Source organism: Argopecten irradians, chromosome 7 (genome assembly GCF_041381155.1).
Source record: "Argopecten irradians isolate NY chromosome 7, Ai_NY, whole genome shotgun sequence".
In the NCBI taxonomy this organism is placed as follows: Eukaryota; Metazoa; Mollusca; class Bivalvia; order Pectinida; family Pectinidae; genus Argopecten; species Argopecten irradians.
In genome coordinates this window covers 46,007,870-46,025,532 of record NC_091140.1, presented here as the reverse complement: position 1 = coordinate 46,025,532, position 17,663 = coordinate 46,007,870, and the positions used below count along the sequence as shown (strand labels likewise).

Genomic DNA, 17,663 nt, shown 5'->3' with positions numbered 1-17,663 from the left:
ACCATATATGTTTACTATAAGGGGACAGGAATTACTATCGAGATGAAGTAGATGATAATTGTTTTGGCTTTGTAAATTTTAGAGTCATTGGGAAAAGGAGACTTACGAACTCGTGTCAGTATCAGATGGTTTGTAAGATTTATTTATAGTCCGTGATAGAGATAAGCAGAATAGTTAACCTTTGTGATGTATCATATCCTAAGACTTGGGTCCCTTGCCGACCTACACATCCCCTGGGGGTCACGATGGGTGTGGATGCGAAATAACAAAGAGGTCTCAAATATGGCTTAAAACATCAATAAATCTTCATACTCTGCGCTCAATTCGGGTAGAATGTGCGCTAGAAAATTACTATACATATTCACTAAATAGAGAAAGGATCTTGAAAATGGTCCTTTTGTACCTAAAAATTGTGTAAATTTAAATAGAGCCCCTGGGGTTCATCACGATTTGCTCATGCCTGTCAAACCCGGAGAGGGGTTCCAAGTATTCACTGCAATCTAAAGCTTTATCTAAGTGGAGAGAAAAACACCTTTTTATGAAGACGTGTTTTGCTACTCCAAGTTTCACTTAGTAAACAAAGTCTGAGTTCAGAAACTGTGTTGTTGTAGATAGTGGTTTATTCTGCAAAGTCGCTCTGAGCTCGCACGTACATATATTGATGTTGATTGCTCTTTCGTGACTGTACGTGGTGCTGGCCCTCGCAACTCCCGGCTTTGGGACCATCCGGTTTGTAGTGAGTAGGACTATAACTTATTGGGTCAAAATAGGCTATAACTGCTTCAATATGAATCGATCTACTTAAATGTTCGTGGATACTTTGGCTGTCGATCTACGAGATTAAGTCACTTTAGATCAGATGAAAAAGGTCTTATTATATGTGGTGAGTAAAAATTAGTAATATTACGTATGACCCCTGTGCGAGTGTCCTGCTTACCACCCTTTGGGGAGGGGGTCGCAAGTTTAACTATCTAGTTCTTATATATGGCGAAGTAATGCCATTACTGTGAGCATTTTTTGCTCAGATTCTTTCATCGGGAAATGGCTAGTATACAAAACTATTGGTTAGTAATTGTTTAGCCTGAATATAGCCATTTGAACGATTCGTTATCACCAGCATTGGTCACAGGGCCCACGGACCCCCGGTATCCTGGGGATTTGTGTGGGCAGAGGGCGGCGGGCAAAAAAGGGCCAAATTAAGAGGCTTATAACACTTTCACAGTAAAATTTATTGTAAAATTCTGGATCTATTAGTATACGGAGATCCAAATAAGTATGAGATGGACTAGTGGTCTTATATGGTCGCTTGTTTTACTAAAAGTGTCGAGATTATATGACCTTGGGCGTTCCCCACGTTTACCATCCGCCCGTGAGGAGTGGGTCAAGTTTACTGTAGTTTATTATTGGTGATCAAAATCAGTATTTCCGTGAACATTATTTAGCCCCAATCTTTGCTAGGAGAATCTAAAAGTCACAAACTTATAGTGCTGTAAATATTCAAGCTCTTAAGAGTATATGTAGTTATTCTAACACACTATCCATATGCTGTCTTCATAATGACCCTTGCTGAGGGGCGCGCCCAAGGTGGCCCGTTGTGGGATGTGTATCCAAATGTACTAATGTTTGGTCTCTGAACTAATTATGTATAGAAGATTATACAAAAAACTCTACCACGTTCTAGTTAGCGAAGTTTTGAAATACCGTGGAATCAGCAATCTATAACTCTACAATCTAAAGTAGAGAGTCTAATGTTATACAATATCAGCTGAGACCAACTTGCCGAAGAGACCACACGCTTACGCACTGAATCGGGTGATAGTTTTGGTATGCGTCTGCGCGAAATTTACTGCCCGTTTCACTTATTTGCTTCCATTACTGTTACTATGTACTGTTTTGAACTCAGTGAGAGACCGCTGACTCTACAGGCCCACGTGAGATAGCATTCATTTTTTATATTCGAGATGAATCATACGAAATATTGGCAGACAATGCATGCATTAAATCGGACTTGTTCCCGACTTCGACTGTACCAATTATCGTGATTTTTCAACTTAGTAGAATTTTAAGATGCATATGAAGTAAGCTCGATCAAAATATATAATCTAAAAACAGATAGTGTTGTATAACTTCTCACAACAGATAACTTTGATACTCCATGGTAGCATTATAGTTCCTCTCGGCGAAATCCATCCCATGCTCCTTTGGGGTGTCTTCACCGACGTTCGAGCATTTCGGCAAAAAAGCGGACCACTGATTGAGCTTGATCACGGATCGATTATAACGGTAAACCAGAACAAGGATGCATCATTCAATCAATCAAAAGAGCTTGATATATCAATAAACAACAAACATACAAAGATTAAGGTTTACCAGGTATGTTAATAAACAACAAAAAACTTTGTGATTTGTGATCAATGTGTTATTATCATTTTTTCACTTTTCTTTATGTTTAAACCACAGCTACAAGTACAAAAGTTTTACTATTAGGAAATACTAAATCATACATCATCAAACATTTGCTAAGATAGGTGATTAAAATAATGCATGTATTTGAAATTCAAAATCATTGAAACAATAGCGACATTTATACACAATATTTGATTCAGAGACAGTCATATAAATTCATTTTCTGAAATAAATTAAGCCATTAAATTTGTTGGCTACAGATACAGGTATACAGATGTACATTGTTCCTAGTGTAGGAAGCTAAAGTTTGTTGTTAAGTTTTATTTTTTCAGCAAGTATATTATATGTTGACATCTGCATTTATGTATACACACTTATAGCTGCTAATAAATTATCCAGATTTAACATGCATTACAAACGATATTCTCTTCCTCCTCAATACACTCTACACACACAGTGTGGTACCACACATCACAATCATCACACATGATCTGGATCTAGTACAGTACAGTTCTTACGAAGACTTGCTAAAGTCTGATGCATTACATGAAGCTTTTTTTGATGTTACCGACTAGCGTTCTTGTGAATTTAAAATAAATCTGAGTTTTATATGTAACGAAATAATGTACCTTTTTTTTGGCAAAAGTATCTGGCCATGATTTATTAGTCATAAGTCGTCAAAGCAACCCATGTTATTTTCTAAAAAGAAAACCAAAATATATTCGGAAATCGTAATTTTTCTAATGTTATATTTTTCCGATAAATATTCTTAAATGTTAAGTGGATATGAAGATACGGCTATGTTAACTTATGATTTTTTTGTCTTTGAAGAGATGATGAAAATTTAACACTGCACACTTAATTAGTATACTGAATTCAATATTTAAATGAAAAACCAATTTCTTTATTCCTTTGTTTGAGTCCTTCATTCACAGCATCTATGAGTGACCTTGGCACTTTGATTCACCATGGTTAGAATTACAACCATGGTCGGGAAGTGAAACCATGGTCTACATGTACTCTTGCCTATATCAAATGGTTTCATGATATTAGATTTGATAGTGAAACACAGATGTGGGTCTGCATGATTGGCGATCAAGGTGAAGCTGGAAATACTGACAAATATTCTTTCATTCTTACAAAGAATATTTCTTTTCCTCTTGTTACTGCTGGAGATGGACAAACCCTATGGTTTCTCAATAGCAAGAAAATACCCTATCTCTAATTGAGAAATTATGATGAATTTATCACTGAATTGAATATAAATTGGAGCAAGATTAAACTCTCAAACTCAGTTACTCGTAATTCAAACTACATGTAATTCAATTAGAATTTTTATGTATATATAATAAGAGATCTGCCTCACATGATATTTGAACTCGACAAGTGATTACAAATTCAAAATCGTAATCTCGGCTTAACATATATCATAGTGAACAGTTGGATTAGTAGTATACAATGTACTTCAAATTGATGATTTTAGTTATGTGTACTGTATGTATATGTTGAAGATAACAGAAGATTTGAAATAATTTAAACACAAGTAATCTGTGACATACATACCTGGTACTTATATTTCATAACATTAAGAAATAGACTTTTATTCGGTGGATGTTTCAAATGTGTAATCACACATAATATAATAACATATACATGTAAATACAATGAAAACTTGATCATGAAATGCAGGAAAATAAAATTTTCATATTATATCAATGATGTTCATGAGTATCCTTTCAATTGGTTCCATAGAATTAAATAAGGATTCTGTAAATAAAGCCTCTGAAGAATTTTGAACAAGGATATCGCGATGATCGATCCACATTCATTAATTGATTGATTTAAGTACTCTTAAAAATGAAATTACATATATCCCAATACATCATGTATTTTAAGTGTCATTAAAATTAGTGAGGACTATTAAAACTTGCATGTCAAGTTACTGTAAGACTTAAATAATTTAAGGGCTATTAATTAGTGTTAACATAAAAAATAAGTGTCCTTAAACACACCTTAAACGAAAAGCAAACGAGATTTTAGTATTTAATAAATACTCTTAAAAATTAAGTAGATAAACATACGCTTCAATGCTTCTTACTTCTACAATTGAATATCCTTAAATGGTGATATTAAGGGAAAATTCAAAGCATGTGCTCTTTATCCTTAAAAATAGAGAAACAAATTTTAAGAGTCATTTTTAAGATTTTTAAGAAATTAAGTGCTGTTTAAGTGTATTTCAAGACAAAATTAAGGATTTTGTTCTGCAGTAGTGATACAATATTTCATTTCTTCGACAGCTTCGGAAAACTAATGTCCAGGACGGCGAGGCAGGGGGAATTACTCAACAAATTGGTGCTACAAATGTTCCCGAGCACGCCATCAAGGATCAAACAAAAATGTGTAAAGAGGTACGTATAGTTTTTAAGCCTCAAAATTAAAATGGAGAGGAGGACGAATCACCTTACTCACCCATTTTGATATATATAGCAAGTTGTAGTTCAATCTTGTAGAAGATTTTAGTTGTACTTACCTTACAAATTATACAATAGAGTACATATGCAAAGAGCAAATAATGGGAGCCCTTCAGTTTAAGGGAAAGCAGGGATTTCCTCTTACTTTGTTTTGTCATGCAACATAGAAGAGGCTTTGTGTTCTGAAAGTTCACTTTACCTAGCTGTAGGCATCCTAAAATGACTCGATGTATAGTGGTTTAGTTTCCTGGGGAGAACTTTTTCACAGTTTTCTCCTGTACATGCATGAGGAGAAATGTTTGTGCATTTGTTAATTTCTAACAGTAATGATCTATACGTGTTATCATACTAATCCTACTTTCTATTTTATTCATGGACATTTAAGTTGGAATGGGGGAATGTTAACCCCCTATACTATACAGTAACTTGGTGTTAAGTCTCATAGAAAATAAACATGTTAATTTCCCTATGATGTCTGTAAATTATTCCCAAGTCTTTTGACCTTATCATGAGTTAGAAAGGATTGTGAAGATGAGACAATTTTCTGCTGTTATATAATCATGTGTATGTATTAAACATCATTTTACATAATTTTGTATTTCAGTTTTCAAAGAAGGAATTGAAGTTACCAGGATTATTAATCATTGACACACCAGGCCATGAGTCTTTCAGGTAAGTTTGATGATTTTTGTGCATTATTTGAAATAATTACAATCTATTTAATTGAAGTTTCTCCTCCAGACTGGATTGAGAGCGAAACCTTTTATTCTGTGTTCAAGAAACTTCAAAATTATAAATATGGAGTGTTTTATCTTCAAATATTCTGAATTGGTCAGGGATTTTCATTGGAGCCAACATTGAGACCTACTCTAAATTAGATATATCTCCCATTAACACCATCCCCTGTTTACTTCTGAAAGTTTTTCCTTTGTAACACTCAAATTTTTTCCAAAGTGAACCAAAGTACCCCTAACAAAACTAATCAAAGAGAATACCAATAAAAAGCGATCAGAAAATCTTATAGATATCATGTAGCTGATTATTTAAGGATTAACTTGAATAGATTTTTTATGTTATGGAGATATAACACAAAAATCTGAGTGTACTCTAAATAAACCGCGAAGCGGTTTATGATGAAAGTACACTCAGATTTTTGTGTTATATCTCCATAACATAAAAAATCTATTCAAATTAATCCTTATAATTCAATTTACTAAAGATAATCTCTTCAATATTCAAAATTCATTTTGGGACTCTTTTGTCTATGAAATCATTACGCCGTCATCTCAACCAATCAAAAGCAACGTTACAAACGGCGACGCCATTTTTTCCTTTATGGGCTGATAAAGTAAATTTTTAAGCCAATGAAAATGCTCATAACAAGCAAAATTGAATTATTTTTTGAGGTAAACATTTTCGCAATTCAAACCCAAAATTAGGAAATTTCAATTTTAGCGATTTAACTTCAAGTGTATATTTCATTTAACCAATTCCGAATATTTCCTGACCACATTGATGATACACGAAATTGCGACTATAGTGTCAAACTGGCTATTTATTATGGTGTTCTGATGTGAATAAGTTTTATTTTTTGTTTCCAGTAATCTGCGATCTCGAGGTTCGTCTCTCTGTGATATAGCTATTTTAGTCGTGGACATCATGCACGCCCTAGAACCCCAAACAATCGAATCCATTAATCTCTTAAAACAGCGGAAAACACCTTTTGTGATCGCCCTCAACAAGGTAAAATCATTCACCAGGTTATAAATACGATAAAACCATGTTGCCTCCAAGTCAACAAAACCAAGAAAACATTCTATGTGTATCGTATTTTCCGGAGTATAAGCCGCAACTTTTTTCCCTGAAAATCAGTAGTGCAGCTTTTCCGTGGACGAAAACCAAAATCTGACGATGTTTTTGCATTAGTATTACGTCGTGATTCACATGTGAAAATCGTAAGTTTTACTCGCCAGTTTTGTTAAGTTATACATCGATCAAATCACTGTAAAAGTGTTTAAAAGATAAAATATGCAATGAAAATATATTAAAGATGAAAATAATTACTTATCAGATGCATGTGCATTCGTAAAATTGTTTAATTAACGGAAAATCGGCCGACTGAAGCGTGGTTATTTCCAGTCACAACACAAAGGCGGTTTAGTAAAGTTATACATCGAAAAAATCACTGTAAAAGTGTTAAATAATATAATATGTGATGAAATATAATAAAGATAAGAATAATAATGTACCAGATACATGTTCAATCGTAAAATTGTTAAATTCACGGAAAATCGGCCAACTGAAGCGTGGTTGTTTCCAGTCACAACAAAATGGCGGACTGATTTCGCTATTGATTTGCTGCAGGATTGTTAACAAGAAAACAATAACTAAAACGTTAAAAATCATCAAATATCAAACAATAAGTTAAATACATTATTTAAATATTATGTGTGTGCAAGAAATGTCTGCAGACAGCAAGAAAACGATCTTCTGAATTACTGCTAACTTGCACACATGTTACACTCGGTCAACATGTGTATTTTTCGGAATCCTGTCACTGTGATTTCAATGAAATAATCAGCAATCAATTTTATTCGCGTGTTTTACATGTTATATAGAACATTATAGCAATGTTATGAGCATCAAATAGTCTATAACACATCATTTTATCAATCTCTGCAGCGGCAAACACCACGAGGTCATAATCCGGAAGTTTACAAAAATAAGGCTTCGGTGAATTGCATCATGGGATACCTAGTTTACAAACAGTGGAAGAACACTTTAAACAAAGTTGATTGATACAGTAACTCTTTTCACAAAGATATATTGAATACATAAAATATATCAAAAAAGAAATATAATCAATTCCTATGCGTAACGTTGCCGAAGAAAGTATTTTAATGGCGTACTGAAATATGAGCAAAGTAAGCATGAACTCAAACTTGCACATGTATTTCACATATGTCGGTCAACAGGGGAATTTCCCGGAATCCTGTCGCCGTGATTTTAATGAAATAATCAGCAATCAAGTTTGTACACGTAAATCACATGTAATTTAGAACATAATACCGAGTGTAAAACATCGCACAGTCATATTAAAATCATTTAATTGATCTCTGTAGGGGCAAACACCACGAAATAATATCCGGAAATTTACAAAAATAAGGCTTCAGTGAATTGTATCATGGATGGCAAGTTACAGAGAACACCCTAAACGAAGTCAGTTTAAGGTTAATGATGCAAGCCTTGATAATTCTGTAATCCTTTACACATCAATATAATAAATACGCGAAATATATCAAAATGCAGATAAAATAAAATCATATGCATACTGAAGAAAGCATTTTAATCGGCATGTTGAAATATGAGAGAGAGTAAGAGTGAATTCGTAAGGCCGCCATGTTTGTTTACACGCAGGTATAGGCTTACATAATGGCAGAATAAACAACGATCAGAAACATGACCAAGTTTGTTTTGCTAAAGATATTTACATCATAGTGAGTTTTATTTGTTATATATTTACAGTACAAATTTACAGACAGTTTTCGTGATTCTAAACGATAGATAAGCATTACCGAACTTCACTAGAGATCGATCGTTTCTGATCGTATACACAGATGGTTATGTGGGTGCATGGGCCTAACTTTTGGGTGCGGCTTATATTACAGTGCGTCTTATACTGTACAAAACCTGAAAAATTGTTAAAAAAAAGGCCTCTGCGGCTTATACATAGGTGCGGTTTATTGTCCTAAAATACGGTACATGAAATTTTTGTTGTGTAGAAACAATGTTTTCGTGGTTGTTTTGACACCAGGAATATGTCTATCTACTTTTGAAAGTTCCAAACCATGAAAATTCTCTTACCAGTTTTAAGTGATGAAAGTAAAGTACAAAAAATGAAGAAATTATCATTGGAAAAAAATGATACAGTTTTCTAGTTCAGTATTTCAACAAAATTTTAAATGCCAATAAATGAAGGAAATGCAAGGTGCTGAATTATTAAACACTGTTTCATCGGTTGTTATGTTTGTGTTTCTGACAGGTGGACCGACTTTACCAGTGGAAACCCATGCCCCAAACAGACATTGTAAATGTCATTAAAAAACAAAATTCTCAGACTAAAGGCGAGTTTGATCGGCGATCCCGTGAAGTTATCACTCAGATGGCTGAACAGGTAAGTACTGAAGTGCCTGTTGATACTGTAAAACTGACTTGGCGTGCAAATTATTTTTGCACAATCAAAGTAAATACATGAAAACATTTCACCAACTTGCTGTGACAGATCATTAATTATACAAAATTATTATTCTGTGAAAGTTTTATTTCTGGAAACATGATTTGATATGACAATCAGAAATTTAGAAGCAGCAAAAGAACTTTTCTTAACAGTGTTTTAGTGTGCTTACAAAATCAGAATGTAATTGGATGTGTTAAAAATGTCTTATACCAATAGAATAGATTTAATGAGTTGGTACCAAACACATACTGTAATCGGTCAAAATCTTACATCGAGTACAAAATGTATTGAGTGAGTCATAAAGATCTTAGTATACCAAACACTAACATAATTGAATAGATTTTTCAGAATTAGTACCAGATATAAACTATAAATCAGTTGAGTATTAACGATTTTACACCTAAGAGAAAAAGCAATTGTAGGGATTGTAAAAATCTAATTTATGAATGATGATCACCAACAAGGGTAGACATTCACCACTTTTCTTGGTTATTTTTGTTCTGGCTGATATTACTAATCTGATGTCGATGTTGTATTTCTTCCATTACAGGGATTGAATTCAGCATTGTTTTATGAAAACAAGAACCCTAAGGAATATATCTCGCTGGTGCCGACGTCAGCACACTCCGGTGATGGGATGGGAAATCTGATCACCCTGTTGTGTGAACTGTCACAGACCATGTTAGCTAAGAGACTGTCATACTGCTCTGAACTTCAGGCCACAGTAATGGAGGTAAGTATCCTGAAATTCCATTCCATTCGCATTACCACAAACCCTTAGTCTCTGGGTCACGAGTTAGAATCCCATGGGGGGCAGTTGCCAGGTACTCATTGTAGTTTCAGTGAATACTAAATAAAAACTAGTAACAAGTAAAAATGGTGACTTTTCACATCAAGGCCCTCTATCTTTGCGAACAAAAATTAAAAGTTTCTAAAAAACAAAATTGTGGCGTCATTTATGATGTTTGTGATCCACATAAACCCAACACACTTATCAGCTTGACTGTATTCATTCTCCATCATAACAAGCACATGGTATACACAAAAACTGATGACATCATAAACCGGAAGTACCATTTTCAAGGGAGTGTCTATTATGGGGAGAAACCATTATTGTAGTTTCTATATTATCGTTACATCCCCTTTCTTTAGCACTGTTCATAACTCACTATATTCATCAAGATCAGAGTCTCATTCGCGATGGTGCCACTTTTACTTAATTCACAGTCTTCGCTGAAATTATTAACATTAACAAATGAACCATTAAAACAAGAACAAAAAAAAAAAAGTCTTTGGTAAATTGTCCCTTCAATCGAATGACTAGACAGACTAAGTTACTGAACTGTTTATCACTTGCGCATAAAGTAAACATATTATTCAAGGATAGTGGCACGTTTCACGAGACACACAAAGTCCTTCAAGTAACTTGGTCGATGTACTTCTCGAGTCGATCTCCCTAGTGGAACCTCTACGACTGTCTGTTCATGCGTCCTTTGTGGCGGCCTCTCATCTCCTTCATTGACGTTCGTCATCGCTGGTTCAGACACCTCCGATTCCAAAATGGGTTGATTGTCATCCTCAGTGAAGACCTCTGGGGTCTTCTTGAGATGATGCCGATTTCTACGATATACTGACCCGTCCTCTGTTTTGACTGTGTATGATCTAATGTTCACCTTATCTTGCACGCTTGCTTTTGTCCATTCCTTTCCGAACTCAGTTGGTTTAATTCTGACTGTCTCACCAGGCATTAGTTCAGCCAATGCCTTGGTACCTTTATCATAATATTGTTGTTGTTTGTCTTTCCTTCGCTCAATTTCCTTTCGAGTTTGTGAGTTTGGAACCACATTAGGCTCCAACAGCTTTGTTGTTAGCGGTAACAGCGTACGGGTGCGTCTTCCATATAGCCGTTGGACAGGGGACGACTTGACAATTTCCCCTGGTGTGTTCCTCCAATCCAACATGGCCAAGTAGGGATCTGTCTTGTCCTTCTTGGATTTTTCAAGAATACGTTTGGCGGTTTTGATCGCGTTTTCCACTTTCCCATTAGATTGCGGGTATCTTGGCGAACTAGTGACATGTTGGAACTCATAGGCCTTTGCAAAGTCAGAAAATTGTTTCCCGTTGAAAGGTGGCCCATTATCCGACATAACGACACACGGTAGACCATAGTGCGAAAAATGAGCTTTCAACTTTCTGATTACCTCAGTGCCTTTCTTGTCATGGAGACGGTCGACTTCAAAAAAATCTGAATAATAATCAACGGTTAGAAGGTAGTCTTTCCCATCCAAGTAGAACAGGTCAACGCCGACTTTTTCCCATGGTCTACTTGGTGTCTCATGTGATATCAGAGGTTCTCTGCTATTCTCCTGCGAATATGCATTGCACGTGTCACATGCCCGAATAAACTCTTCAAAGTCACGATTCAGATTCGGCCAATATATTGACTCCCTTGCTCTTCGTAAACATCCCTGGAGACCGATATGGCTTGAATGTGCTCTTTCCATCATGTTACGGCGTTCGGAAATTGGCACTACTACACGGTCGTTCTTGAATAACAATCCGTTGTGGACAGTCAACTCTTCTCGAAAAGGGAAGTACTTCTGGACCTCTTGAGAGAGTTGTTCTTTGCTCTCTGGCCACCCACGTTGAACAACTCGCATTAATTCTATAAGACTTGCGTCACTTTCAGTGGCCTGTTGTAGCTTATGAAGCGTTTCAGACGACACTGGCAGATGTTTCACAGTGTTTACGTGTTCAAATTCAGAAAGGCAACTCGCAACACGTGTCTCTTCATCAGTACTTGACAAAAATGCCCTGCTTAACGTATCCGTCATGTACATTTCCGTGCCCTTCTTGTAGACGATTGTGTAGTCAAAACGCTGAAGATTTAGCAACATACGTTGTAAGCGTTTAGGAGCACTAAACAGGTTTTTCTTGTCAATAATCTCTAATGGCTTGTGGTCTGACTCGACAACAACATGTGTTCCATACGTGTATTGTTCAAATTTTGTCATTCCAAAAACCACCGCCAGAAGCTCTTTCTCAATTTGGGCATAGTTACATTCTGTTGCCGTGAGCGCTCGCGACGCGTACCCCACAGGGTGTCCTTCCTGAAGGAGACATGCCCCTAGTCCATTTTCTGAAGCATCACATTGCAGTACCGTTTGTTTTGATGGGTCGAAAAATTTCAATACCGGCGCATCAGACAGTGCTTTCTTGATTTCATCAAAAGCCTTGCCTTGAACAGTTGCGTCCCACATAAATTCTGAATCCTTTTTCAAAAGGTCACGTAACGGAGTGGTCATCTCTGACAATCGCGGTGCAAACTTTTGCACAAAGTTTATCATGCCTAACAAGCGTTGTACTCCAGCTTTGTCTTTCGGAACGGGCATTTCGGTGATGGCTTTCACTTTAGCCGGATCCATTTCCAGACCTTTCGCCGAAATCACATGTCCCAAATACGTCACAGTGCTTAGGCGCAACTTTAACTTGTCTCTGTTGATTTTTATGTTCTCATCACGACATCTGTCAAATAAAGCCTGAAGTTTTCGATCGTGATCATGCTTTGCTTCTTCATCTGTGTCACCACATCCGAACACAACAATGTCATCGTGTATCGCCTTAACTCCTTCTAATCCTTCAAGTGCCTCGTCCAATCTCCGCTGAAATTCCTCTGGGGCAGGTGAAATGCCAAAAGGCATTCTGAGCCATCGATACCGGCCCCAAGGGGTTCCAAATGTCGTCAAATAACTGCTCTCTTCGTCTAACTCAACATGCCAAAACCCGTCCTTCGCATCAACTACCGAGAATATGCGTGCTTTGTTCAATTCGGGAAGGATGTCTTCTATGGTTGGCATAGCATAATGATTCCTTTTAAGTGCCTGGTTTAATGGTTTGGGGTCAATACAAAGTCTCAACTTTCCGTTCGGCTTTTTCACGACTACGATTGATGAGATCCAATCTGTTGGAGTGTTTACAGGTGCAATCACACCAATATTGGTCAGCCTATTGAGTTCAGTTCGAAAATCATCCTTTATCGCCACAGGGGGCCGGCGCACAGGTATTTTCGAAGGTGTAACATGAGGATCTACTTCAAGATGCAGTTTTCCTCTCAACTTTCCGAGTCCTTCGAAAATTGTTCTGTCAGCTTTCACTTTTGACACATTTTCAGTCGATGAATCCGTTGTCAATGGTAACTGACTTGTGACTTGTGATTCAATATCCACTGGCAATGAAGCATTTGATGTGGAGACGATCGGCACGTGAGTGGATGACTTAAGTTGTAGAACTTCCTCCTTTGGAACCTCAGCCCTCGAGTATAGGTTTTGTGTGTTCACTGTTATTAAGTCCATTGCTTGTATAACGCGGGAACCTAAAATTGGCTTCACTTTTCCATCTACAATTACAAACTCGACCGAATACCGTCTCCCATTTTTTGGGTTGATGATTTGAACTCGTCGGGCCCCGACCGGAGACATTTCAGAGTTATTGAACATGACAAGCGTTACATCTTTCTCTACTAAGTGTTCCAACTGAGGATCCTCAAAAACTTCCATATAGATAGATTTGGGCAACGCGTTCACGCTTGATCCGCTGTCGAGTTGACATTCAATTAAAATGCCCTTTGTTTCAATTATGGTATATAGCTTGGTCGGTATCTCCTCATGTTTTATGGTGTTTACCTCCTTTCGATCGATTGTGAAACAAAAGTCATTATCTGAACTGTCGTTTGTAGCCTCCACGTAATATACCTTTGGTTTTAATCTCCGACCAGGACGTCCATTTCCTTGATTTTGTCTTTGACCTTGACCTTGACCTTGACGAGGTCTTGACCTACATTTCTTTGCAAAATGATTCAGCATTCCGCAGATCGCACACGTTTTCTGCCATGCCAGGCACCGTTCGCGCTCGTTTACATGATTGTATCCACAATTGCCACAATTCACTATTTGTTTTTGCGAATTTCTCTTTCCACTACTTGTTTGCGGACGGTCCTGTGGTTGAGCGTTATCAGTTGCTTTCTTTCCGCATACCTTAACCTCTTCATTTGTAATGTCTTTCATGTGTTGAACTGATTTTTCAAATGAACGGCAAATGTCAATACACCTATGCAATGTCAGTGACTGATCCTGCAAGAGTTTTTTTTCTTGTACATTTTCCCGAACCCCCATAACGATCCGATCTCTGATAAGACTTTCCTCTAATGCACCATAGTTACATGTCTTTGCAAGGGACCTTAATGCTGCGACATACGCATCTATTGTTTCTCCTTGTTCCTGACTCCTGTTATTAAAGAGGTAACGTTCATAAGTCTCATTAGTCTGTCCAATGCAGAACTTTTCGAATTTGTCCAACACTTTGTCTACATCTGTTTTGTCGTCATCGTTGTCAAACGTGAGCCCATCGTATATTTGTAATGCATCTGGCCCTATACAAGTTAGCAGAGTAGCATTTCTCAGTTCTTTAGTTTTGTGTTTTAAGCCACTCGCGATCTCATAATTGTCCCAAATACGACGGAATTTTTTCCAGTTAGCACATAAATTGCCTCGTAAGTCTAGCGCTGTGGGAACGGGAAGGTTTGCAGGAGCTTGTACAACAATGGGAACGGCATTTATTTGGGCTTGGGAAGTCATGGGAATTGTAGTAGAGGCTGTGTTTGTAGTACCAGTAGACATTTTCACGGACACGGTGATGTTTGCACTTGAGTTAGGTTTTACCGTTTCACTTTGTGTTCATTATTTGACATTCGTCACTTCGTTTGAATCTCCCAGTCTTACCACACACTTCTGACACCATGTGGCGTCATTTATGATGTTTGTGATCGACATAAACCCAACACACTTATCAGCTTGACTGTATTCATTCTCCATCATAACAAGCACATGGTATACACAAAAACTGATGACATCATAAACCGGAAGTACCATTTTCAAGGGAGTGTCTATTATGGGGAGAAACCATTATTGTAGTGCCTATATTATCGTTACAAAAATGATATACGAAAATGAATACCAATGGCCTAAAAGGATGTTATAACACTAACCAAATGCAAGATTTCCTATGTAAACTATGTTAACAGTACAGATTCATTTCAATGTTTTGCCGTCTGAGTGATAATCAACCGACGGGCGGTAATTAGGACGACTGCGGGAAACATAAAACGACCTGCATTATGAAAACAAGCATTTAATTTTTATCCCCCGCCCAACGCAGTTGGCGGGGATATACAAATGGGTTCCGTCCGTCCATCCGTCCATCCATCCGTCCGTCCGTACAAATGGTTTCTGGAGCATAACTCTAAAACCAGTAGAGATATTTCCACGAAACTTCATACACACATTGGTCTTATGGTCTAGTAGTGCCTTTTGCTATTTTTAGGTTTTCATTTTTTGCATTTTTTCCTTAACCATGGAAACATTGCTGAAAATGGCAGATTTTTGTGTAAGAATCGTTTCCGGAGCACAACTCTAAAACCAGCAGAGATATTTCCATGAAACTTCATAGACACATTGTTCTTATGGTCTAGTAGTGCCTTTTGCTATTTTTAGGTTTTCATTTTCTGCACTTTTTCCGTAACCATGGAAACATTGCTGAAAATATCATATTTTTGTACCAGGTTCATTTCCGCAGCATAACTGGAAAACCGGTTGAGATATATGCACAGAACTCCATAGGCACATTAGTCTTATGGTCTAGTAGTGCCTTTTGCTATTTTAATGTTTTCACTTTTTGTACTTTTTTCTGTAACCATGGAAACATTGCTGAAAATTGCAGATTTTTGTGTAAGAATCGTTTCCGGAGCACAACTCTAAAACCAGCAGAGATATTTCCATGAAACTTCATAGACACATTCTTTTTATGGTCTAGTAGTACCTTTTGCTATTTTTTGGTTTTCACTTTTTGTGCTTTTTTCTGTAACCATAGAAACGTTGCTGAAAATATCATATTTTTGTAGCAGGTTCATTTCCGGAGCATAACTCTTAAACCAGCAGAGATATTTCCACGAAACTTCATAAGACACATTCTTTTTAGGCCCTTTATGACACTGTCATTGTACTAGTTATAAACAGGTTAATAGTTTTTCACCTATATGCTTCACATTCATAAAACTATTCACCTTGCTGTATCTGCCCTTACTTAATTAAGAGATATTTCCACGAAACTTCATAGACACATTGGTCTTATGGTCTAGTAGTGCCTTTTGCTATTTTAAGGTTTTCACTTTTTGTACTTTTTTCTGTAACCATGGAAACATTGCTGAAAATGGCAGATTTTTGTGTAAGAATCGTTTCCGGAGCACAACTCTAAAACCAGCAGAGATATTTCCACGAAACTTCATAGACACATTCTTTTTATGGTCTAGTAGTACCTTTTGCTATTTTTTGGTTTTCATTTTTTGTGCTTTTTTCTGTAACCATAGAAACATTGCTGAAAATATCATATTTTTGTAGCAGGTTCATTTCCGGAGCATAACTCTTAAACCAGCAGAGATATTTCCACGAAACTTCATAAGACACATTCTTTTTAGGCTCTTTATGACACTGTCATTGTACTAGTTATAAACAGGTTAATAGTTTTTCACCTATATGCTTCACATTCATAAAACTATTCACCTTGCTGTATCTGCCCTTACCAGAAAAGAAAGAAAAACATTTGGATTATATTCGTGGCAGTGTTATTTGGTGGATGAAAGAAAATACGAATTTAAAACTGCAGTCAAATTTCAATGATACACTGTATATGTATCTTAAGACATTAGACAACACAGACCTTGAATTTAATACTGCGTGGAGTATAATATTAAAAAAAAAAACGGGAAAATTAACAAAATTAACAGCAAATGTCAAGGCTGTATACCTGATTCAACAATTGAAGCCCCGCTCTACTTGAATTATACTCCATCTTTCTTTAGCTCCACTTCTTTTTTTACTGTTTTTTTTTAACACATAAGTCTCCACAATCAAACTTACTTCAGCTTTGATATCTCTATTGGCGGAGGATCTAAATGACTATGTCCTTGTATATAAATTAATTTGTTGAGAATCTGATGGTATGTGTAGTATTAACTGTAAATTGATAGCTTTTGTGTGTCTATAAAATTATCAATTTCATTTTCCATTCCCATTTTAAAAGTTTTAAGTCGGTTCAGAAAGGTCCCTTTAAGAGTTTGAGTGATTACTGAAAAATGCTTTGTCTGGTTGTGGTTGTTTCTCCACAGGAATTTATTTAATTGCACAGCTTTAACAAAGCCAGTGGAATTCAGAAGTAGTATAAAGGGTAAGATTTTAACATAAAAGCAGTAGGCAGCAGATTGCTTTTCAAAGCTATAATACCAGGTAGAGTAAACATTTATGGTAGTTCAAACAACTGTCTGTGGTAATTACACAGAACCAAATATAAGCAAAATGGTCTTCAAGAAAGTTTAACTTCCCTGCTCTGTGTTTTTGTCTTGTGTTTGATGATTACCTAGGAAAGGAAATTGAAGAAGCTCTATTTCCAGTGTTGACAGTACCAAAATTTGCATTTAATAGTTGTTTTGTTGAAAGTTC

At 36.5% G+C, this 17,663-nt stretch overlaps 1 protein-coding gene across 1 annotated transcript in view; it reads left to right on the top strand.

The window, feature by feature from the left end:
* Nucleotides 1–17,663, top strand: part of LOC138326699 (eukaryotic translation initiation factor 5B-like) — a 100,135-nt gene that overhangs the window by 12,770 nt on the left and 69,702 nt on the right. The window contains exons 8-12 of the mRNA XM_069272703.1: nucleotides 4,704–4,814; nucleotides 5,482–5,549; nucleotides 6,479–6,620; nucleotides 8,920–9,051; nucleotides 9,665–9,847. Coding sequence (XP_069128804.1) covers nucleotides 4,704–4,814; nucleotides 5,482–5,549; nucleotides 6,479–6,620; nucleotides 8,920–9,051; nucleotides 9,665–9,847 — 636 coding nt within the window. The remainder of the gene's footprint in view (nucleotides 1–4,703; nucleotides 4,815–5,481; nucleotides 5,550–6,478; nucleotides 6,621–8,919; nucleotides 9,052–9,664; nucleotides 9,848–17,663) is intronic.